This window comes from Drosophila miranda, chromosome 3, assembly GCF_003369915.1.
Source record: "Drosophila miranda strain MSH22 chromosome 3, D.miranda_PacBio2.1, whole genome shotgun sequence".
NCBI classification, from domain to species: Eukaryota; Metazoa; Arthropoda; class Insecta; order Diptera; family Drosophilidae; genus Drosophila; species Drosophila miranda.
This window is the reverse complement of record NC_046676.1, coordinates 18,313,891-18,336,714: the sequence shown is the minus strand read 5'-3', so window position 1 is coordinate 18,336,714 and position 22,824 is coordinate 18,313,891. Positions and strand designations below refer to the sequence as shown.

Sequence of the window (22,824 nt, the reverse complement as noted above, 5' to 3'; positions counted from 1 at the left end):
AGCACATGACCGATATCAGCAGATATATACATATGTATCTCCAGACAGCTGTCATGTTTGTTCAACCAGCACAGAACTATAGTTATACCGTGAGTTGAGCCTTGAGGATGGGACTTGAATGTCGGTTTTCGGTAAGTGATAGCCATAGTATGTATGGCTCGGTTGAAATGTTCCCATATTACATTAATACTGGATTATTCCCCATCGATTGACAGTGTGGTGATTAATGATATCTTCAGCTTCTTTTACGACTTCCCACAAGTGTCCAAGCGCTTGCCCAAGAACTCAATTATGCCCCTTCCCGTTGGTCTCTGGGATTCTATTCCCTGTTGGTCTCCCGGAGCAGGATCCACTCGTATGAGTAATTGCTCTCGAGTTTTGCATACAAATTGTCAAAGAAATTTGATTCTTTATGGCCCCACACAAAAAATTTGTCAACTATGCAGCCGAAAGAGCATGGCCAACTTTAAAGCCAGCGAATTCTGCAAATAAATGGCATAGATAACTTTATGGCCACCAGTGCACTTTGTCTCCAACCCGACACGGACACGGGCACGCACACGGAGCACACACATACAGCGGGGGGCCAAGGGGCAGGGGAGTTCAAGAGCAGTTAGCCCCGTGGCTTTGGAATGCATTTAACATCCACAGCAGAGCAGAGCAGGGCTGTGGGGCAGGGCCCGAGCTCGTTTTTTATGACTGTGGAAGGAAGGGTAGCGAAGAGGTCAGGAAGAGGACGAGGCAGGTTTCGAGCTACGTGACATGCATAGTTCATTGGTTTTGACCCGAGCACGGACAGAAAATATTGCAGTTGTGATATGTTTGAGCTGGCTCGGATATCCGAGAATGCCCTTTTCCGTGTTCCATGCTCCATGTGTCCAGTAGCTGACACACTCCTCACGATTCTCACAGTTCTCACAGCGCTCACAGTTCCCGGCTCCGATTCTCCCCCCCCATTTAGTTCCATTTCCTAAACTGAGAAACTTTTGAGGTGCTAATGAAAATTGTGCAACTTTTTCAACACAGATCGGAAACGGATATGACACTAGATTGGCATTCGCATCCGCATCCGCTCCTGCATGCCACATCCGCGTGCGTCTAATTGCATGTGCTCCAATGATACGAGAACCAGAACAGTTGGTGTCTTAAAGTTGCCTCAGTTGAAAGTGGAGTTTCAGCTAAATGCGAGTTTTATGTCGTACACGAGGGCCAACAAAAGCAGGGTGTATTAATATTTTGGGACTTGCAAACAAGCAAAACCAATTTGCAACAAAAGGAGGAGACAGTCCCGAGCAGTAGCTGTGGCAACCACAGCAGCCAGCAGCAGTTAATTTTAATTACGCACACACGGCCGTGCCGCACGGTGTGGCTGCGACACGGGGGGCGTCTCAATTTAGACACATTTCCCAGCAGTTTCCCTGCCCCGCTGGCCCCCCCAAGCAGCAAATTTCCATTAAATGTGGGGCCCGGGGCCGGAGGACCTGGGCGTGGCTGTGAATAAACGACAATTGGGTTTTTAGCGGCCATGTGTGGAAAATGAGCTGGCGGGAAATGAAGCTTCCTGCAATCGTTTGAAGGTGCTCCCGAACAAAACAAATTAATTTCCAGGCGAAATGTGGTGACAAAAATGAAACAAACACAAAGCTGAAGCGTGTAAAAAGTCAATTACTAAGTACTCCCACTCCTTCGCTAAATGAATTTCACTTACGATTCTCGCCTGCCACTCCCACAGTGCACTCCCTCCTCACATTTGGGATAACGGTTTGTTCTTGCATTTCAGTCAAACGTTCAAAGCGGCTGCTCTTTCGCTTGCTTTGGCAAAAGTTTAGGCGAAACAGTTATTTGTTGTGCCTCTCCCAGTCACTCATTCACTCTCTCGCGCAGATGAATCGCAGCTTTGGCCAAGGTAGGTTTGTGTTCAAGGTAAAGCTCACTCCCGCCCTCCTGGGTTGCCTTTCGCTTTCTATAACACGCGGCGACGAAATAGTTTTACTCTGTGACATTGGCTCACCTGGTATAAGTGTACCTTGGCTGTGGCTGCAGCTTTCGCTCGTCGCCTCCCTGCATGATACTCCACTAGGAAGGTAGCCTCCAGCTACTTCTTCCTAAGAGCTTAAGAACTTCAAAATAGGCCTGCTCACTCGGTTGACAATACCTTTTTATTCGTGTACTTTGCCCCCCTTCACAGCAGACAGATCAAGACAGTTAAAGACTGGGAATTGCATTTTACACAATAGTATTCGTAATTTATTTAAAATGTTCGTCGCCTTACATACATTGCAGCTGCTTACACACTCGTACTACACATATCCTTCTGTGTGTGTGATATATTAAATGGATATGACTTTCAATTGCCTTCGAGAAGCAGGGGCTTCGTTTCGTTTCGTTTCGCTTGGCTTTACTTTTCGTTTCTCCTAACTAATTATGTATGTATCATAACTGTTTTGCAGCTTACTTCCTTTTGCAACATTTATTTTGATAGAAGAATTAATATCCTGTATATGTATGTATATATTTACTGTGGGTAATTGTGTTTGGTTTAAACATTTACATTTATGCAACTTTGATTTGCAACCATAATACATAAATACCTGTAATTAGCATTTGGATAAGTATTCGTTTATATATTTAGTACAAGTACAAGTGTGAGTACCAGAATTATTCTGTTTAAAATTCAAGCGAAACGATTACTGAATATTACATATTTTCAAAGTCTTACAATCTAAAGAAAAAAATTCGAGTATCTTCTATATATATGTATATAGCTTGCTTGAGATCAACCTAATCTTTTGCTGAAGAGCGATTCGGGTGGATTCTAGAACATTTTTCGTGTGTGGGCCTGGGCCTGTGCAGCGGGGGGAGAGAGCTCTGGACTAAAGAATATACGATAGAATGCAATAAAATATATAGGTACGAGCATAATTTAGCTTTCGAATGAACATATCTAGTAAAATATCGTACTAATTTTGATACCTCTCACTAAGTTAATCTAAATATCACTCGGTTTCTTGATGTTCTTGTTATCGTTCTGGTTTTTCTTCATGTTGTTTGAATTTGGAATTTTTCTAGCACATTCTCATTATTCAATTCACGTTGGATGGGTGTTCATAATACTAAATTAGGGCTGCCAACTCGATCCAAGAGTGTCAATAAAATGGCGTCGGATGCTCTATCTTTACACCTCCTCGTAGCTGCGGCATTTGGGGAGCGGGCCTGACCAATTGCCATCGGGCTGACACTTCGGCCGCTCCGGCGGCCCCGTGTTCCGGTGGTCCTCGTTGGTCTGGACAAAGCCGGGGCGGCACTGGACGCTCAGATAGTCGCCCGCATCGTAATTGAATTTTAGCGGCGCTATCAGACCATTGGGCGGATCGCCGGGATACGGACACTGCGACTTGCCTGCACGTTGGGCGAGAGCATGGAGAGCATTGCATGGATGGTCATTGGGCATGCATGGTATGGTGTATGCGAATGCGTATGCGTATGCGTATGTTTGTGGTGATTGGTGATCGGTATCAGAATCGGTTCGTAATCGGTATCGGGATCGCAATCGGTCGATTGGTTCAGCGGAAATACAACACAAGAGTCATTAATTCATTTTGGATGGTGAGTGGGCCCCACTCGGAAGATTGGGATCTCTCGCAGCATCTCTGTGCATATACGAGTATGTGTGTATGTTAGCAGCGGATGTCTACTTACAAAATGGCGGCGAGTGCGACCAGAATCCGTTCTCCGTGCAAATGATGCTCGACTCGCCCACCAGGGTGTGCCCATCGTTGCAGCTGAATGTGACCAGAGCGCCCACGGTCAGCCGCCGCTGACTGAGGCTGGTGCCACCGATGCGTCCGTTGAGCGGCGCCACTGGCATCACGCACTGGATGACTGCGGTACGGTTGTGGCAGGCAGGTGTGGAATCGAATAAACGAATTGTCAGTTGAGTTACGGTTTGGCTTTTGCATCCAATCAACTCGAATCACCATCAGAATACAGCACTCACCTTTGCAACGCGGAACGGGGCCACTCCAGACGCCCGTCGGCTCACAGTCCAGCTGCGCCGGTCCGGTCAACTTGAAACCCCACTGGCATTTGAACACCGCGCGCCCCCATGCCGAGGTGTTGAGTTCAATGAGACTGAGATGGGGATCGTCGAGTTCGAGGCGCGGACATTGGATGGAGTGGCATGTTGGCGGCGGCGATGACCAATTGCCGGAGGCCAGGCAGGTGGCATTCCAGGCCCCATCCAGCCGGAAGCCCTCGGGGCATTCGTAAAGTGCTCGCTGGCCGAGCTTGTTGCCCTCCAGTCGCAGCTTGAGCGGCGCCAGCGGCTCTGTCAGCTGCGGGCACGTGGAAGTGGCCACCACGACGGCAATGCTGTTCGTCAGTCCGCGCGGCGACGTGCAGGTGAAGGTACCGGAGTCGTTGTTCTCGATATTCTTGATGCTCAGCCGGTAGCGTACTGCCTTCTCCTCCTGCGCCGGCGACCAGCCTGTCGGGTGGAGGGCCCATGTACAAAGAGCTCCTTCCACGGGAGATGGTACTCACCTGTCGAGTACTGCATGTACCAGCTGGTCCAGCTCCACTCGGGGGTTCCCCGCACCCGGGGATACATGCAGTCCATCAGAACAGTACTGTGTGGTGGAACAGCCATCACGCCGGAGGGCTCGAACGAGTGGGAGCCATTGAAGATCTTGATGCGGATGGACGGGGCACTGTCTTCCGAGTAGTTGGTCAGCACGGTGGTGGGGACGCAGCTGGGCATACGGGGGGCCCACAGCCCGTTGGAGCAGAGGACCCGCGACTCCCCGAGCAGCTTGTAGATGCCCAGTTCCTGGCAGCGGGCCTGCAGCGAGTGTCCATGCGGCAGATCCCAGCCAACGTTCTGGGATTTAACAAGGAAAATGTGCGAAGGCAGCACAAGGACAAGGACAAGGACAGGGGCAAGAGAGGCAGGCACAAGGCGGGAGGAAGGTGTTGGGCGTCAAGCGTGCAGAAAGAGTGATAAAGTGAGAGAAAAACAGAGAGAGAGAGAGAGAGAGAGAGAGAGAGAAAGAGAGAGAGAAAAAAAGATTAGAGAAATGTTAGCAGAAAATCAAATTTGGTCCAGATCTGTTTTGAGGGCGGGGTACTGGATAACAGGATACTCTGGCGTGCATGTCCCCGAGTCTCCGTGTGTCCGAGTGTATCTTTATCTTTATCTCCGAGTATATTTTTGGGTATCGCTGTGCGAGTATCTGTGTGTGTGTGTGTGTGTGTGTGTGTGTGAGAGTGCATGGGTCTAGACCGTGCATTTGATGCTTTCATTCGTGGTCGCAAGCCATAAACAGGACCCACTAATTGGACCCGCTACTTCCGGTGGTCGCGTAGGCTTATGTGTGTGTGGTATCTGTATATCTGTGTATCTGGTGTTTCGTTGACATCTACGGAACGAGCATTCTACACAACAGCATCTATAACGACGACTCACAATTTCTGTATTTGAGAGAAGTGTCGATTTGGATAAGCGCGTTTTACGCCAGCCGCGATTTGGTGGTATCGGTGTCTGCAAGAGAGAGAATCAGAGAGTACCAAAAAAAACAGAACATAGAGAATCGTTGCCTCTTGGGGCATCCGCATGCACGTGATGACGCTGGACTTGACAGAGAGAGAGAGAGAGATAGAGAGAGATTTGGTGCAGCTGATATGAGGATAGAGATAGTCAGAGAGATAGAGAGAGAGAGAGAGCTACAGAGGGCGACGTGACGAGAGAGAAAGTCGAAGGTCGGAGGCTGAGCTCCTCTGGACCAAGCTGATATTGAGATTGAGGCCCACCTAAGCGTAGGGTTCTCCAGAGATCTCTAGGCGTTTGATAGGGTTCCCCTAGAGATCCATGTACGTGTGTGTGCTTGTGTGGGTGTGCATGTAATGTTGTGCTGGTTGTGGTGGCGGTGGTGGTGGGTGGTGCTCTAGTGGTGCCTGTTTTGTGATGCCAGTGGTGCAGCAGCAGCCACAAGCTCGTCGTCCACTTACCACTGAGATGTTCCGATAGCTGAGCAGCAGATGCGACGGTATCCGGTTCACGTGGCAGCTCTTGTAGAGGGGCTGAAACTTCACATTCCCGTTATCATCTGGCGGGACCGATTGTAGTTGGTGGGGGTGGGGGTAGCAGGGAGGTTGGAGAACATTAAGTGGGCGTCAAATGAAACAACAGTCTGTTGGTTTTGCGGACTCTTTTGTTTCGTGTGTATTTGCATTCGTATAAATGATTTGGCAATTGCTTTTTTTGTGACTTAAATGTACTCGTATAATCTGTAACTGTAGGCTGGAGCTGTAGCTGTAGCTGTATCTATGGCTATGTGTGTCTGTATCTTTTGTGCTGACAGTATTTTCCATTGTGCATTTGTTCGTGTTTATGGCTCACTTACCCTCCTCGTTGGTGGCGCACAGCGGTCCCACCCACTTGCCCTTGACGCAGCGTATCTTGCAGAGCCGACGATCGCCCATGGGCCCAATCTCGCCCGGGAATCGGATCTCGGACACCTCGGTGAACTGCTGCAGGATGTCCACCTCCTCTTCCTCCTCCTCGTCCTCGTCGAACTCGGTGTCGTCGGGATGGACGGGCGAGTAGCCGGCCTCCTCGTCGTAGATGCCTGCAGTTGAGAGTTAGGGGTAGACGAGAAGAACAGAAGGTGTGGGCGTTATGAGATGGGCAATGTAACATGCCAAGAAACGGGGGTAGATAGACATTGAGAGGGCAAATAGAGCAAGCATCTAATGAGCTGTCAAGCGGGATGAGAGATGCGGTATGTGGATGCGGGATGCGGTATGAGGATGACCAAATGCGGATGCTGAAGGCTGCTGGTTGACAATGAATGATCCCATCCCAATTGCCTTCTAAGTTATCCGCACAAAGAGTCAACGAGTTGACCCAACCACTCCAAAGGGAATCTGCCTCCTTCAGCAGGATCTGCCCCATTTCAATGGAGCTGGGGTGGGGCTGAGCAAGCGAGAAACACTTGAGTCCGCCTCTTGGGCACACACATTAAACCATAGAGAAGCCACGAGACGTGCGAAATGTGCTCCCAACTGAAAATTTCAATGGGAAACTCGAGCGGGTCGGGCTCCTCAGATATGCATTAAAAGAAAACCATAAAGATGGGGCTGGGGTGATGGGGTGGCGGAGTGGCCACTTAACAGGATACAACTCCATTTCTAAGCAAACCATCAAAAAGAGCTCCGAGAAAAGGAGAAGTGAAAAGGCAAAGATAACACGAAGGATAATATTATGCCAGCGAATGGGGCCGGCTAATAGAAAGCAAAAAAAAGGGAAGAGGACGAGGACGAGGACGAAGACCAGGACCAGGTTGAGGAAAAGAACACAGTCACGGACATGGTTACGGGTTCTGCTATAGCCCACGCCAAACAAAGGCCACCGGGGCAGGGGCAGGGGCAGCAGCAGCAGGAGGCGGGGCAGTACAAAGGGAAATCATTGAGGATTGCAGCACCGTAACAAAGGCCGGAACGGGCAGCCATCCAACAAAGTAAAGTCCGGGATGCCCGTGAACGGACAGGTCGGCTTCTGCTCTGCTCCAAACCACGACAAAGATATAGACGGAGCAAATAAACCATGACCACGCAGCAGGGGGGTGTCCAAATGGGGGCAATGAAAAGCTAAAAAGGGCTAGCGTCAGGGTTGGTGATGCGGAGGGGTGATTGGGAAGGAGGAGGGGAAGGGGTGATCGGGCAGGTGCCTGGCGCAGGTGTTAAGCAGATGAGGGGATGAGCTATGGATGTGGCAATGTGGCTGTGGTTCTGTGCGACTGCGATTAGCTTTTACGAGTATGTTCGAGTATGTGTGTCTGTGTCCTCCACTTTCAACTTCCGTTTTTAATGTGGTGTGTGTGTGTGTGTGTGTATGTCCAGTGTGTGGCTTTTAGTGCCCTTGCAAAATGGCGGCAGAAATCTGCAATTTTAAATATTCTGTAAAGGCTAAGTGAAAACTGAAATACTTTCCGTCTTTCAACTGTGGATCTTCCATCAGTCTTGAAGGTGTAGATGCTGAAGATCTGGATATAGCATGTCTCAGTAAAGACTGCCACAGAGCGGACCAGGAATTATTCTAATAAGATAACCATTTAGAACCTCTCACTCTTGCAAGGGCATTAGAGGCTCTGGCGTTGGCCAGAGACGCGGATCGAACTGCATTTGCTCTCTGTGTGTTCCACTCAATCGATCGATCTGGTGGATAGATCTGGGCACAACACAGACGGACAGACAGACAACGAGACAGCGACAGCGGCGGCAAATTCTTTGTAAGCATTGGGCACTGTGGCATTGCCAGTGTCTGGCCGCTATGTAGGCGCACACACTCACCCTTGTCCTTGCGACTGGTGGTCTTGGAACTGGAGTCGCCACCACCTTTCGGACGGCTCAGTGCACCCGTGGTCTTGCCCGACTTGCGCTTTACACGTTGCAGGGCCACTGCTGCACTGCTCGACTGATTCTCGTAGCGATATTGGGACTGGTTATCCTCCGCCTCTGCCTCCGGCTGCGCCGCCGTCCCAGCCGTTTGCAGCTGCAGCTGGCCAAGATCGCCCTTGGCATCGATGCTGCGACGGCTGCGCCAACGCGGATTCAGGTCACGCTGGTCGAGCTCTGCATCGTGACTGTCACCGCGTCGGCGATGATGGCCAGAGGTCTCTGGCTGGACCATCTCCAACTCCAGCGGCTTCTGCTGCTGCTCTTCCTGCTTTCGTTCCGCTTCTGGCTGCTGCTGTTCCGCCTTCTGTTCGACCTTCTGCTCCGCCTCGGACTTGGAGGGGGAGGGTTGCTCCAGCCTGTTCTTCTTCTTTGCCTTGAGCTTGGCGCACTGCTCCTTGTTGCCCTCCGCCAGGCACTTCCGCATCTTGGCCTTCTGCTTGAGCTTGTGCAGCTTGGAGCGCAGCGCCCGACTCGGCTCGCGGCTCTTCAGGATGTCGGCAATGTGCACGTAGTAGACATCCCCCTCGGCGGCCAGCTTGCTGCCGGCCCAGCGATCCGTGTCCGACGAGGCATCCGCATCGTGGAGAATGGCATGCCGCTTGTATCGACTGCCGCGGCCCCGTCCCGTCTGTCCATTGTCATTCTCAATACGGCGCCGTCGCCCGGAGCCGGAGCGACGCTTCTTTCCCTGCTTGCGGTTGTTGTTCGTGCGCTTTTTCCCCTCCTCGGTGCCCGTGCCCGTCTCCTCCTCGTCATCCAGCTCGTCGTCGTCGTCCACCAGGCTGGCAGCCGCATCTCCGACATGCAGATGCTCATCGCCCAGGTCCAGGGAGTAGGGATTAACAATGGCTGCGTGGTTCTCGCTGGGATTGCGGGCCACCGAGTCGACAAACTCCACATCGGCGGTAGTGAAGTCCTCGGGCAGGTATACCTGAGTCGTTTCGAACTTGGCATACGGCTGCTCCGTGGTCTCATCCGGCTTGACAATCGTGAAGCGCACATCCGGCGCCCGGCAGCCAGGAGAAGCATCTGCAAAGGAGAAAGAGAGAGAGAGAGATGTGTAAGTATGTATATCTGAAGGGGCTGTGGCACATGAGAACGAGAGCTCTCTCGACTGGCAAGAGCTTATGCGATGAATATTTCATATACGATCTAATTTAATAACTTGGCTCCAACTTCAGTGGCACTTCCGATTCGACTACGACTACGACTGCGACTTCGACAGACTTTGAAGTGCAATCGAAATTGCACATTTTCAATATGCATTTGGCATGCGAGCATGTAATCAGGGGGGTGCCGGGTGGTGCCGGGGGGTGCTGTATTTCGCATGAGTGGCACAGGCTGAGATGGAGTCTGAGTCTACAAAAGCGGAAGGAAAAAGTCATGGCAACATTTTCCAGCATTCGGAACTTTGTAATCGCCAACGGCGGAGACTTAAACTTGCCTTTGCTTTCCCCGATTCATCTCTTATTTCGTAATTTCTCTTCAATTTAACAGAAAGTGGGTCAAAAGCAGTAACACAGCAGAGAAAATGCATTGCAACATTCGCACTCGCACTCGCACTCTCATCGTAATTGATGCAATTCAATTGCCAATTAGCAGCTAATGCAAATGCAAATGCAGATGCAGATGCAGATACAAATGGAACTGCCAGAAGATACCAAAGGCGAATGACCAGCGGAAAATAGAAAATGTTACTTAGTTGATTAGAAACCTAATCGATAAGGGGTTGCCACAGACAGAATCCATGGCGATAACATAAACCCAACTTTTAAAGACTCTGGTGACCCCTTTAATATTCGATAAGATATCACTGAATGCTCCTTAAGAATGATCGAACGGGAAAGTGCTCGTAGCTGCAATTATTTCCGGTTTTCCATATACTAAGTATCTCTATTATATTTTCACATTCGTTGGGCTCACGCGTCTACCCGGCACAAATCGCCGCCAGATGAGCGTGCTATCGTGTACATGATGTACGTTCTATGAGTATATGTACACATTGTACATACACGAGAACTCACTACAATCTAATCAGCTTAATATATATATAATATATGTTTTGTTGTTATTAATGTGTTTTATGCAGCCGGAGGCGTTCTCTCTCAGTTTCGTTCGAGAAGCTCGCGAGCGCAGTTGCGGAACAATGATTGTCGTCTTATGGCTGACGGTGGCCCTGTGTGTGATCGTGCACTGGCTCTACCGGGTCAACAAGGACTACTATATTATGGCCTTTTTCTCCCGACGAGTCCGCACCAAGAATGGCAGGCCCGTGGAAAGCATTGTGCCCGTGCCCAAGGGTCGGACGATCTTTGCCAACTGCTTAGACCTGTACGGCAAAGACCACGGTGAGATATGGGAGGGTCTTGACCCGCCTCCGCCTATCTGATCGTTCTCTTCTCACTTCGATATCTCTTGAACAGCTGGCGTTTTCAGCTACTCCCGAGAGCTGTCCCAGAGATTGGGAGAAAGCTATTTGCAATATGGCATGGGCCTGCCCATATTCAACATTATCGATGCGGAAAACGCAGAGAATATACTCAATCATCCGAAACTGATAACCAAGGGTCTGGTGTACGACTTCCTGCAGCCGGCCCTGAGAACTGGGCTTCTGACATCCACAGGTTAGTTGATCGAGCGTCCCAAACCCTAACCTACTATCCACTCCTTTCAGAAAAGAAATGGCACGCTCGTCGCAAGATGCTCACACGCACATTCCATTTCAATATACTTGAACAGTTTCAAGAGATCTTCCAGTGAGTTTTTTCACCAAACAGTCTATACGGCGAGCTAACATCTCTGTAATCTTCTTTAATAGAGCCGAAAGTCTGAAGTTTGTGCAGCAGTTTCAAAGTCAAGACGAGAGCATCGTTTCCCTGAGCGATCTTATACCCAGATTCACTCTGAACAGCATTTGTGGTACGTATAATAAATAAGTATATGTGAAAAATTGGTGAATCATCAATCAATTTCCCTTCTTGCAGAGACTGCGATGGGCGTAAAGCTGGATGAAATGGCCGAGAAGGGTGATCGTTACCGCGAGGGCATCCACATGATCGAAATGAGCTTCATCAGGCGCCTAAGCAATCCTCTCCTGTGGAACAAAACTATCTATAATTGGTTTGCGGCCAAGACGTATGATGCATTCTTAAAGACGGTCCACGAATTTTCCAGCGAGATCATTGCCAAGCGGAGGATACTGCTCGAGGAGGAGCTGGAACACAGAAGATCGACTCAAACGGCCGATGATGACATGTGAATAGATCAGAAAGCATGGGGAATCTCTGATAAACTTTGTCTGTTTCTGCCGTAGTTTCGTGAGCAGGAAGAAACGTTTTGCCATGCTGGACACCCTGATTTGTGCAGAGAAAGATGGCCTTATTGATCATGCCGGGATATGCGAGGAGGTGGATACTCTGATGTTCGAAGGATACGACACTACCTCCATCAGCCTTATCTTCAGCCTGATGAACATGTCCCTGTATCCCGAAAAGCAAGAGCTTTGCTACAAGGAGATCGAAGAGCACATAGAAGGTAGGCAGAGAGAACTCTAAAGTTAACTCCACTATAATTGTATCCCTCTTGCAGATAACTTTGACAATCTGGACCACAATCAGTTGAGCAAACTGAAGTACCTGGAATACTTTATAAAGGAAACTATGCGCCTGTTCCCCTCCGTTCCGATCATGGCTCGTCAGACCATCCAAGAGACGGAGTTGGCCAATGGCCTCATCCTTCCAGAACGCTCCCAGATCACTATACACGTTTTTGATGTTCATCGCAATCCCAAGTACTGGGACTCTCCAAATGAATTCCGTCCGGAGCGCTTTCTTCCCGAGAATTGCCAGAACCGGCATACCTATGCCTACATTCCGTTCAGTGCGGGGCAACGGAACTGCATTGGTAAGGGACATAATGATGACTAGCCTTTTATTTGGGTCTCTAATGACTACATTTCGTTCCGTTTAGGTCAAAAATTTGCCATGCAGGAGATGAAGACTCTGATTGTAGTCCTTCTCAAGAAATTCCGGATTCTACCCCTGATCGACCCCAAGACGATTGTCTTTAACGTGGGCATTACACTGCGGACACAGAACAACATTCAAGTAAAGCTTGTGAGACGAAAGTGATTCGCCCTGATTAGAACTTTAAAGTGTTGGTTTGGTTACTAAAACTTATACTGTAACTAGTTGTCATTAACCGGACTAGAAATATATCTACGTAAGATACTTTCGGTTGGAGGGGTTCAAGCGTTGAATGAGACCTAGCCGAGCTTATTAATCGCGCAACATGTATAAAAAAAAGCTCAACAACAAGTCCAAACCATTATTATCTATCGAGAAACAAGTTTTACTCGTTTTTGCTTCAGTTTAAGTTTCGTGTGTGTTTATAAACAAAAAAGTTATTATATTAGTTATATGTACGACTCAGAGATACCCGGGTTTATTTTTCATACAATTCAATAGCGCCTCAAGAGACTATCAAAATTATTGCGAATAGGTTCAATAAATAGCCTTTCTTTCAAAGAGCAATACCTATTCGTAATGACTTTTAGTAAAATATTGTTTGATATTTCCAAAAACAGAAATATCTTGAAAATTTCGAAGTTTTAACGGCTTTACTAGCAGTTCTGCGGCAGTATGTAGTTCATGCGGATAGAATAATATCATTGAGCGTATAGTTCTTGATCCTGAGTGTGGTGTATACTCCTTTATATCATAATCACGTAGCAGACTCATTTGAATTATGACTACAGTGTACAACAAGTTTACCGAACAACGAGATCTAGGCAATTAGATCCAAGTTCATGGGAGAACACGGGATAAACGCCGTATAAACGCTGCGTGCATACACATGCATATTATGTGTGTACCCACCCATGAGGTGTTCCACTCCCGCAACGCTCTCTCTTTTTTCGGGGCTTATTTTACTCAGTGCAGGGTGAGTGTTGAATTGGATAAGTGTTGGCTATTTAAGACGCGAAAGAGAGGGAGTTAACCACTTGGTATAGTTTTATCATGAGTGTGTATATAATGTGACAACTTGTACGAATAATCTATCTACCCATAATAAATGTATTAAATCTTATCAGCTTTAATGTTTGCTTGTAATTTTAAACTTAAAAAAGCAATAGTCGAATGACCATTCGGATGAATCGCTCGGAATCGCAGTTTCGTGAGAGCAGTCCATCAGTGCGGTTGTGTAGCGATGATTGCCTTTTTTCTGACTGTGGCACTGTGTGCGCTCGTCTTGTGGCTCTATAGGATCAACAAGGACTACTACATTTTGGCCTTTTTCGCCCGACGAGTCCGCACTAAGGATGGCAGGCCCGTGGAAAGTATATTGCCCTCGCCCAAAGGTCGGACGATCTTTGCCAACTGCTTCGATATGTACGGCAAAGACCTCGGTGAGACATATGAGACTCTTGAGCTCTCCTTGCTTATCTCTTCACTCCCTCTCTCTCGTTCTGACTCTCTCTGATTATTACGCCTTCAACAGCTGGCGTTTTTAGCTACTCTCGAGAGTTGTCCCAAAGATTAGGAGAAAGCTATTTGGAATATGGCATGGGCGTGCCCTTGTTGAACATTATCGATGCAGAGAACGCCGAGAACATACTGAATCATCCGAAACTGATAACCAAAAGTCTGGTGTACGATTTTCTACAGCCAGCCCTTAGAACTGGTCTTCTGACATCCACAGGTAAAATGATCGAGAGTTCCAAGCCCTAAACTAATACCCACTCCTTTCAGAAAAGAAATGGCACGCTCGTCGCAAGATGCTCACTCCCACATTCCATTTCAATATACTGGGACAGTTCCAGGAGATCTTTAGGTGAGTTTTGTTAGCAATCAATGAATGCCGCATTCACTGAAGCCTTCAATCCACCTCGACAGAGCCGAAAGTCTGAAGTTTGTGCAGCAGTTTCAAAGTCAAGACGAGAGCATCGTTTCCCTGAGCGATCTTATACCCAGATTCACTCTGAACAGCATTTGTGGTACGTAAAATAAATAAGTATATGTTAAAAATTGGTGAATCATCAATCAATTTCCCTTCTTGCAGAGACTGCCATGGGCGTAAAGCTGGATGAAATGGCCGAGAAGGGTGATCGTTACCGCGAGGGCATCCACATGATCGAAATGAGCTTCATCAGGCGCCTAAGCAATCCTCTCCTGTGGAACAAAACTATCTATAATTGGTTTGCGGCCAAGACGTATGATGCATTCTTAAAAACGGTCCACGAATTTTCCAGCGAGATCATTGCCAAGCGGAGGATACTGCTCGAGGAGGAGCTGGAACACAGAAGATCGACTCAGACGGCCGATGATGATATGTGAGTGGATCAGAAGGTAAAGGTTATTCTTGCTTATCTGGATCTTATTCTGCTATAGATTCGGAAGCAGGAAGAAACGTTTTGCCATGCTAGACACCCTGATTTGTGCAGAGAAAGAAGGCCTTATTGATCATGCAGGGATATGCGAGGAGGTGGATACTCTAATGTTCGAAGGATTCGACACTACCTCCATCGGCCTTATCTTCAGCCTGATGAACATGTCCCTGTATCCCGAAAAGCAAGAACTTTGCTACAAGGAGATCGAAGAGCACATAGAAGGTAGGCAGAGAGAACTCTAAAGTAAACGCCACTATAATTCTCCACACGTTCTATCCCTCTTGCAGATAACTTTGACAATCTGGACCACAATCAGTTGAGCAAACTGAAGTACCTGGAATACTTTATAAAGGAAACTATGCGCCTGTTCCCCTCCGTTCCGATCATGGCTCGTCAGACCATCCAAGAGACGGAGTTGGCCAATGGCCTCATCCTTCCCGAACACTCTCAAATCACTATTCACATTTTTGATGTTCATCGCAATCCCAAGTACTGGGACTCTCCAAATGAATTCCGTCCGGAGCGCTTCCTTCCCGAGAATTGCCAGAACCGGCATACCTATGCCTACATTCCGTTCAGTGCGGGGCAACGGAACTGCATTGGTAAGGGACATAATGATGACTCGCCTTTTATTTGGGTCTCTAATGACTACATTTCGTTCCGTTTAGGTCAAAAATTTGCCATGCAGGAGATGAAGACTCTGATTGTAGTCCTTCTCAAGAAATTCCGGATTCTACCGCTGATCGACCCCAAGACGATTGTCTTTAACGTGGGCATTACACTGCGGACACAGAACAACATTCAAGTAAAACTTGTGAGACGAAAGTGATTCTTCAGGCGTCGTTGGTATTGGTTTGTCCTAGACGGCTGTAATAGTATGGCAGATGTCGTTAAACGTTTAGAAATATACATAGGATGTCTTTATAGCTGCCATATAATCGATTGAGTTAATAAAACCTCGTTGTATTAAACGCACAAGTTCAACTTGATTTTTGTTTGTTTGATTTGGCTTTTTCTATAGACAATTAAGTCGGCTCTTAGAATCTCTTTGAGCTCTCTTTGATTCAATAAACACACAGAATTCGTGGAAAAAGAAAGCCATTCTTCATAATCATAATCAACCTTGCATCGTAATCTATAATCCAACTATACACCCCTTTGCACTGCGACTCAAGGGTACTACCCACTACTCTCGCCCAAGTTCTCTTTTTACAACCAGTTCACAGTTCACAGACAATCGTGTTCTAGACAGTTGAGAACGCATAAAAAACGAAGGTATTATTTCGTGCTACTAGATAAATGTACCTACTCGTATGTACCTATCTAATCAGCTTTGTTGTTTCTTTTGCTATAAACGAAAAAACAAATGGCCATTCGAATGAATCGCAGTTTCGTAAGGGGAGCCCACCAGTGCGGTTGCGGAGCGATGATTACCTTGTGGTTGACGGTGGCCCTGTGTGTGGTCATTCACTGGCTCTACCAGGTCAACAAAGACTACTACATTCTGGCCTTCTTCTCAAGGCGTGTGTACACGAGGGATGACCGGCCGGTGGAGAGCCTAGTACCTTCGCCCAAGGGCCGGACGATCTTTGCTCACTGCTTCGATCTGTACGGCAAAGACAACGGTGGGGCATGGGCATGGGTGAACTTTGAGTGTGACCGGTCTAATCTTAAACGGGCCTCTCTTTATCAATCTTTCGTTAATAGCTGGTGTTTTCAAATTCACGCGCGACTTGTCAAAGACTCTTGGTAAGAGTTATGTTCGATATGTCGTAGGCATGCCTATTTACAACGTAATCGATGCCGAATCTGCCGAAATGATACTGACCGATCAGAAATCGCTGATAGGAAAAGGATGTGTCTACAATTTTCTTCATCCAGCCCTGAAGACGGGTCTTCTGACATCAAAAGGTAAGGTGAATGGTCAATAATTTAGAGGTTCCCTAACAAACGGCCCTATTTCAGGAGACAAATGGCATGCGCGTCGCAGGATGCTGACACCTACATTCCATTTCAATATACTGGGACAGTTTCAGGAGATCTTCCAGTGAGTGTTTTCACCAAACAGTCTATACGGCGAGCTAACATCTCTGCAATCCACTCTGATAGAGCCGAAAGTCTGAAGTTTGTGCAGCAGTTTCAAAGTCAAGACGAGAACATCGTCTCCCTGAGCGAGCTCATACCCAGATTTACGCTTAACACCATTTGTGGCAAGTCGGATCTTTGGAAATTGGGAATTCTCTGTAATCCATCTCTATTCTTTCAGAGACTGCTATGGGGGTGAAGCTGGATGAAATGGCCGATAAAGGTGATCGCTACCGGGAGAGCTTCCATATGATCGAGAAGAGTTTCGTCCGGCGCCTCAGCAATCCTTTCTTAAGAAACACTACCATCTACAATTTGTTTGTGGCCAAGGAGTACGCTCCGTTCCTGAAAGTAGTCCACGACTTTTCCAGCGAGATCATTGCCAAGCGGAGGATACTGCTCGAGGAGGAGCTGGAGCACAGAAGATCTACTCAGACGGCCGATGATGACATGTAAGGGAGTCTCTCTTTAAGGGAGTGCGACTGCCTGACCAGTATTCTACCTCATTCTCTTTGGCAGCTTTGTCAGCAGACACAAACGATTTGCTATGCTCGATACCTTGATATGTGCCGAGAAGGATGGGTTGATCGATCATGCTGGTATCTGCGAGGAGGTAGACACCCTGATGTTCGAGGGCTATGATGTGAGCTCCATCACTCTCATCTTCACCCTGATGAACATGTCGCTGTATCCGGATAAGCAGGAGCTCTGCTTCAACGAAATTCAAGAGCACATTGAGGGCAAGCAGAGAGATCTTTAAGCAAACTCCACTCTTACACTGGACTCATTCTCCCTCCTGCAGATGACTTCAGCAATCTGGACATCAATCAGATGAGCAAGCTAAAGTACCTGGAATACTTTATAAAGGAGACAATGCGCCTGTTCCCGCCCATTCCACTTATGGGCCGTCAAGCAGTGCAGGAAACAGAGCTGGCCAACGGGCTCATCCTTCCCAGCGGCACCCAGATCCACATACACACCTTCGACATCCATCGGAATCCCAAGCACTGGGACTCGCCAAACGAGTTTCGGCCGGAACGTTTTCTGCCGGAGAACAGCCAGAACCGTCCTGTCTACGCCTACATTCCGTTCAGTGCGGGGCAAAGGAATTGCATTGGCAAGTGGAAAACTTCGACCCGAGGCGCGATTCGGATAGACAGTAATTGGTTTCCTTTATCTTTAGCTCAAAAATTCGCCATGCAAGAGATGAAAACCCTGATGACTGTTATTCTCAAGAAGTTCGAGATCCAACCGCTGGTCGATCCCAAGTCGATTATCTTCCACGTGGGAATTACACTGCGCATCAAGAACCATATTCGCGTTAAGCTAGTGAGACGAAAGTGATTTTGTCGCTAATAAAACTCCAGTTACTCCACAGAATGTTCACATTTAGTTCGGGTTGTGGCTCTGATATCAGGAAATGTCCTCCTTCCGACCCGACCTCTGAAAACTTGCTTCTGCCCGATTATCGTTGGCATCTCGACAGCCGCCGCTCTATATATCATTCATGCATGCACAGTCGAGCTGAAGGAGCTTCCACTCTATTTTCTATTTTCTATTTCCATTTCAACTCCTGTGCCCCATAAAATCTCAGTGGGAGCTCCCCCTCCGGCCGAATCTATCCTTTTCCTGCAGTTATGCACAAAAGAAGATAGAAGATGGAAAAGAGAGAGAGAGAGAGAGTGGGAGGGAGCGAAGTGGAGTAATCTTTATCTTTTAGCACTCATATAAGGATTGCATAATGTCCTGGCGACTTTTTGTCATCTTGCCTTTTCCTTTTTTTGGTGTTTTACGGCTTCAACTGCTGCTACTGCTGCTGGTTTCTTGGTTTTTTTTGCTGTCTTTGCGATTTTGACAGTTCGTTACTTGGTTATACTCGTACACCCCTTCGGTCCGCCCATTTGCATGCATAATGCAAAGTCAGCTTTGTACTAAGCGGGAAAGGCAGCGACACGCATAGACATGTGACCATGATGCCACTGGCTGCTGCACGGCCAACATCATCATCATTCTTCGTGCTCTGGGATTTATGGGACATGCAATGGCATGGCCGGGAATGGGGCAGCAGGCTGCGGGCTACGGGCTGCAGGCAGCAGGCTGCAGCTTCTGGTCTGTCAGTTTTAGTCTCTATTTCGGTTATTGCATATTTCATCCATTTCTCTTCCTCTCGCTCTCTCTCTCTCACCCACTCCCTTTGTCCCTCTCTCTCACTAGTTTTCCCTGTGTCAAAATTATGTCCCACACTCTGGATTCCATTGGAAAGTCATGTAAGCGAAATTCCATTCGTCGTTTCATTTGGGTTTTGGCTGAGCAAATATTTGCCACACTGAAAATTGAAAGTGCAACGCAACACCCTGCCACCAGCCACCAGCCACCAGCCAACAGCCACCGAAATGTGACGCGCAAAAAGCCAACAGCCAACAAATGCGCCACAGCCAAAAAGAAAGTCGCAATATTCCCAACCATTTGCGTCGCAGCTAAGGTCCTCGAGACGCCACCGACTGTCGATGTGAGGCAGAGGTAGGGAGACGGGAGACGGGAGACAAGGGTAGTCGAAATGAATTAATTACTTGATGAGCATAGCATTCTTGGTCCTTGGCAGGAAATTGCGTGTGAGGCTGTCTTGTCGGTCGATTTACATTCGCGTGTTAACCCGAACTCAACCACAACCACTCCCCAGCCCCCAATCCCTCTGTGTAGCCACTTCCCTTCTTGCACGACTCACATGACGCTATTAATTTCTATTATCCAGCCTCCCAAGGCCTCTCCCTCTCCTCCATGCCATGCTTCGCTACGAGCTTTCGTGCAATTGCTTTTTTCTTCGCCCACCTTTCTCTTTCCCTCTCTGCTTGTTGATTCTGATTGGGATTAAGGCTGCCCATGGCCATGGCCTGGTCCTGAGCCTGGGCCCTGGGCCGAACGAGCGCTGGGCCATCGTTTTGATTGCCTTTGTGCCGCAGATGCCGTGAAATATTTCATTTGCTGCCAGTTATTTGCTTTTGCGCTTTGGCCTTTCCTCTCTGTGTTTCTGTTGCTGTTTCTGTTGCTGCTGCTGTTGCTGATTCCTGGCTGTGTCTGTTTGTGGCTTTTCCTTACGGCTGTTTCGGCTGTTGGTGCGTGTGTGAATATCCCATGGAAATCCCATTTAATAAAGTGCCTGTGCATCGATAGAGCCCTGTTGAGGCCTGTCATAATCCATTTTCGGGTTTCTTTCTTTCTATGCTAACTGAAGGTCAAACTGCACGCACACCTGCACACATGTACACATGTACACCTGTACCCTGTACCATGTACCACACATATAACCAATTAAAGCTCACCTGGCTCCGATGTGCTGGTGGTCTCATCGGTCTCCGTGTTGGCATTGCTTTTATCGAAGACCAGCAGCAAAACGGCCAAGGATATTAGGGCCCAAAGCGGCTTATGCCGCATACTCTGCCTGCTCCACATGGCTGTAACTTCCTGATCCAGCTGCCTGCCCGCTTCCTTCTGCCCGCACACAAGTTGGCCAAATATCAGAGTGCACTTGCCAAGAGTCTCTCTTTCTTCCTGTCTTTGGTTTGTCAATCACTCAATGCACTAGTCTGCACAATCTATCGCTTGACATTGAGCTGCCAGAGCGAGGAGGCAGAGCAGAAGCTTTAAGCACTCTACCAAAATGTCTCAATGTTCCGTGCCGCCTTTTAAAGCGTGCACAAGTTGCACTCCCTAAACGCCAGTAGCATGCAACGCCTGCAGTAGAATTTAATGCCACAGCACAGAGGCGACAGCTAGTGCCCCAACAACAGCCCTTCACACGCTGCCTTTCAATGGCGCTAAAATAGAAATCCACTTGGCCAACTCAACGTCAAACACTTGAATAAACACACTCCTCAAACACATGCATCCACCATCTACATATACATATGTATGTATATATGTACTGTGGGCCTTAAAGTCTCACTTTTGCTTTCACTGGTATCAGCTCCACTGTGCGCTGGAGGACCAAAACTTGAACACTTCCTTGCAACAGTCGACAGAGAAATGAGAATTTTGGATGATTTGGGCGGCAAGGACGTTTTTTCGAGTCCGCCCGCCTTTAAATGTTGCTGGTGGTTAAGAATATTGCTCGACAACAGTTTCCAGCCGAGTTCGGCTCGGTGAGAGAGCTTTACGCTCTGAAGAATCATATTTGCGTTCAAAAATGAGCTTCGGGTTTCGAAGCAACGAAGCGACGAAGGAGAACCGATGTCACGTGCATTTTGCCGGTAAATCGTGTGTTTTTGTTTTGATTTGATATTTTTGCTTATCCTCCCTTCCTCGCTATCTTCTCTGCTGTTGCTCCTTTCGCTTTTCCGTGTGTTCCAGCGGGTGCCAGTGTGTGCGTGCCCTTGTAATTTAACACGTAGCCTAGGGGATGCCATGCCCGAACCTCCTTCTCCTTCTCTACGGCACGTGGTCGGCTACAAGTGAAGTTTTCCACTTGCCTTCCCCTCTGATTAAGTTATCTAAAAGTTTAAACGTAATTTAATTACACTCTTTTAATCCTTTGGTGCGTTTTGTGGAGGGACAGTGCGGTGGATCAGAATCAAAGCAATCAATTACATCTTTGAAGGACAGTAAGAACACCGTAACCCGTAGCGCGGACATAAAATGTCATTTGGCTGCTGACTGAAAAACCCGGAATAATAAAATCAAGCCTTAATGAATCTGATTTTCAATTAACTTTTATGTTCATTGAAAATCTCTTAGGCTCCTTGGCTAAATGATGTCATAAAATATGAATCTCAAGTAATCGGCTTTTTAATAGTGGCATAGATCCTTATAATTTTCCTTAATTTTAATTAAACATTGCGAATGTTTGCTTAAACACCGACACACTGTAGCGAAAACTCTTCTGTCTGAGAAAAACTACAGAAGCGTCTGCAATAATATATTTACGAGTAGGTACGAGTATGTAAAGAGGATTACTGTTCAACAAAGTCCCCTTTAGATGCCATTGAAATGGATGCCATACAATCCCATGGCAGTCAGTCGAGCGAAGCTGTGATGCCACTGCAGCACTCTTACCTGAATGGGCGTCCTATCCATCCTTGCTGCTCGTTCAACTCCTTTCCAGTTGCCGCAGAGAAGTATGCTATGAGTTCTGCTGACCTCAGCTGTCTGCAGCTCGATGCCAATAATCAAGAGACGTTGCGGTGATTTCGAAGCACTTACCTTGTGGTATGGCATGCGGTTGGCTCTGCTACATTGTGGATGCCACTTGGCCACTAATTACGCAAATGAATGCTCCCTGCAACAGCAGCAGCAGCAGCAGCAACAACGGCTAAACTAACAAATGCTGTAAAGTTTTCCGGTTGGGACCCACTGTGGTAAATGTCACTCAATGGGGATGTTTATGGTCCTGCCAAAGTGGACAGCAGCAACGGTGACAATGCTGTCTGGCCGGGACCATTGTGCTGAGAACGTTCCGTCCCCGCCCGTCTGCTGCTTAGTCCTTGTTGTCTGTCGCATTGAAATTGTGCTGAAACGCGAAACGCGCTCAACTCCAGTCAAGTGGAAAATGAATCCTGGTGTGCACTGGCGTGCTGCATTTGCTGTATGTATGTATATCTTTTGTATAATTCCTGACATAGTTGTTGCTTCTGCCTCTGCCCTCAGTTTTTCACCGCATCTCATCCTCCATCAAATGCTATCAGGCTATCAGGCTGAAAATGCAAGACAGCAAGATTCAATTTGCTTTCAGACCACCGCAGCCTGAAATTACAACATGGCCACATTCTCTGTGATTTGTATCTCAGGACCAGAGGGTAATAATACTCGAAAGTGTTGTGCAAAGGCTCCCAGTAAATTACATTTACTTATCCCCATCTGTATCTGTGTCTCTGTCATTGATTTTTGCATTACACATGTTA

At 47.8% G+C, this 22,824-nt stretch overlaps 4 protein-coding genes across 7 annotated transcripts; 3 read left to right on the top strand and 1 right to left on the bottom strand.

Annotated features, from left to right (window-relative positions):
* Nucleotides 1-2,219: 2,219 nt before the first annotated feature.
* Nucleotides 2,220-20,971, bottom strand: LOC108160282 (locomotion-related protein Hikaru genki). Of its 2 annotated transcripts, XM_017294164.2 has the most exons (9): nucleotides 20,251-20,971; nucleotides 8,350-9,486; nucleotides 6,402-6,626; nucleotides 6,007-6,104; nucleotides 5,465-5,539; nucleotides 4,543-4,879; nucleotides 3,998-4,486; nucleotides 3,700-3,882; nucleotides 2,220-3,399 (listed from the first exon to the last, which is right to left on the bottom strand). In XM_017294164.2, exons 1-9 carry the CDS (start codon nucleotides 20,378-20,380, stop codon nucleotides 3,176-3,178), a joined length of 2,898 nt encoding a protein of 965 aa, XP_017149653.1. In that variant the 5' UTR covers nucleotides 20,381-20,971; the 3' UTR covers nucleotides 2,220-3,175. The 2 variants fall into 2 exon arrangements, with proteins under 2 accessions (XP_017149653.1, XP_017149654.1); XM_017294165.2 differs by lacking the exon at nucleotides 5,465-5,539.
* On the top strand, nucleotides 10,563-15,829 carry LOC108160283 (probable cytochrome P450 4p2). Of its 3 annotated transcripts, none has more exons than XM_017294169.2 (9): nucleotides 10,563-10,805; nucleotides 10,881-11,081; nucleotides 11,132-11,213; nucleotides 11,276-11,376; nucleotides 11,442-11,712; nucleotides 11,771-11,991; nucleotides 12,046-12,360; nucleotides 12,427-12,557; nucleotides 15,645-15,829. In XM_017294169.2, the coding sequence occupies exons 1-9, from the start codon at nucleotides 10,604-10,606 to the stop codon at nucleotides 15,672-15,674; spliced, it is 1,554 nt and encodes a 517-aa protein (XP_017149658.1). In that variant the 5' UTR covers nucleotides 10,563-10,603; the 3' UTR covers nucleotides 15,675-15,829. The 3 variants fall into 3 exon arrangements, with proteins under 3 accessions (XP_017149658.1, XP_017149659.1, XP_017149657.1); XM_017294170.2 differs by having other exon boundaries at nucleotides 12,427-12,563; nucleotides 15,651-15,829; XM_017294168.2 differs by lacking the exon at nucleotides 15,645-15,829 and having other exon boundaries at nucleotides 10,604-10,805; nucleotides 12,427-12,761.
* LOC108160285 (cytochrome P450 4p1-like) lies at nucleotides 13,666-15,829 on the top strand. The gene is made up of 8 exons (XM_017294173.2): nucleotides 13,666-13,864; nucleotides 13,957-14,157; nucleotides 14,208-14,289; nucleotides 14,352-14,452; nucleotides 14,518-14,788; nucleotides 14,847-15,067; nucleotides 15,133-15,447; nucleotides 15,514-15,829. The coding sequence occupies exons 1-8, from the start codon at nucleotides 13,666-13,668 to the stop codon at nucleotides 15,672-15,674; spliced, it is 1,551 nt and encodes a 516-aa protein (XP_017149662.1). The 3' UTR covers nucleotides 15,675-15,829.
* Nucleotides 16,272-18,303, top strand: LOC108160284 (cytochrome P450 4p1-like). Its single transcript, XM_017294172.2, has 8 exons — nucleotides 16,272-16,470; nucleotides 16,553-16,756; nucleotides 16,811-16,892; nucleotides 16,955-17,055; nucleotides 17,112-17,382; nucleotides 17,450-17,670; nucleotides 17,733-18,047; nucleotides 18,114-18,303. Exons 1-8 carry the CDS (start codon nucleotides 16,272-16,274, stop codon nucleotides 18,272-18,274), a joined length of 1,554 nt encoding a protein of 517 aa, XP_017149661.1. The 3' UTR covers nucleotides 18,275-18,303.
* Nucleotides 20,972-22,824: the final 1,853 nt, after the last annotated feature.

Bases quoted from the DNA above. Each gene is read 5' to 3' on its own strand.
- LOC108160283 (XM_017294169.2), top strand. From the start codon at position 10,604: ATGATTGTCGTCTTATGGCTGACGGTGGCCCTGTGTGTGATCGTGCAC. The intron at 11,214-11,275 runs GTGAGTTTTTTC...CTTCTTTAATAG, and splicing joins CAGTTTCAAGAGATCTTCCA to AGCCGAAAGTCTGAAGTTTG. The intron at 12,361-12,426 runs GTAAGGGACATA...CGTTCCGTTTAG, and splicing joins GGGGCAACGGAACTGCATTG to GTCAAAAATTTGCCATGCAG.
- LOC108160285 (XM_017294173.2), top strand. From the start codon at position 13,666: ATGATTGCCTTTTTTCTGACTGTGGCACTGTGTGCGCTCGTCTTGTGG. The intron at 14,290-14,351 runs GTGAGTTTTGTT...CCACCTCGACAG, and splicing joins CAGTTCCAGGAGATCTTTAG to AGCCGAAAGTCTGAAGTTTG. The intron at 15,068-15,132 runs GTAGGCAGAGAG...TCCCTCTTGCAG, and splicing joins GATCGAAGAGCACATAGAAG to ATAACTTTGACAATCTGGAC.
- LOC108160284 (XM_017294172.2), top strand. From the start codon at position 16,272: ATGATTACCTTGTGGTTGACGGTGGCCCTGTGTGTGGTCATTCACTGG. The intron at 16,471-16,552 runs GTGGGGCATGGG...TTTCGTTAATAG, and splicing joins TCTGTACGGCAAAGACAACG to CTGGTGTTTTCAAATTCACG. The intron at 17,671-17,732 runs GCAAGCAGAGAG...TCCCTCCTGCAG, and splicing joins AATTCAAGAGCACATTGAGG to ATGACTTCAGCAATCTGGAC.
- LOC108160282 (XM_017294164.2), bottom strand. From the start codon at position 20,380: ATGTGGAGCAGGCAGAGTATGCGGCATAAGCCGCTTTGGGCCCTAATA. The intron at 6,627-8,349 runs GTGAGTGTGTGC...TCTCAACTGCAG, and splicing joins CACCAGTCGCAAGGACAAGG to GCATCTACGACGAGGAGGCC. The intron at 4,880-5,464 runs GTGAGTCGTCGT...GTTAAATCCCAG, and splicing joins TTCTCTCAAATACAGAAATT to AACGTTGGCTGGGATCTGCC.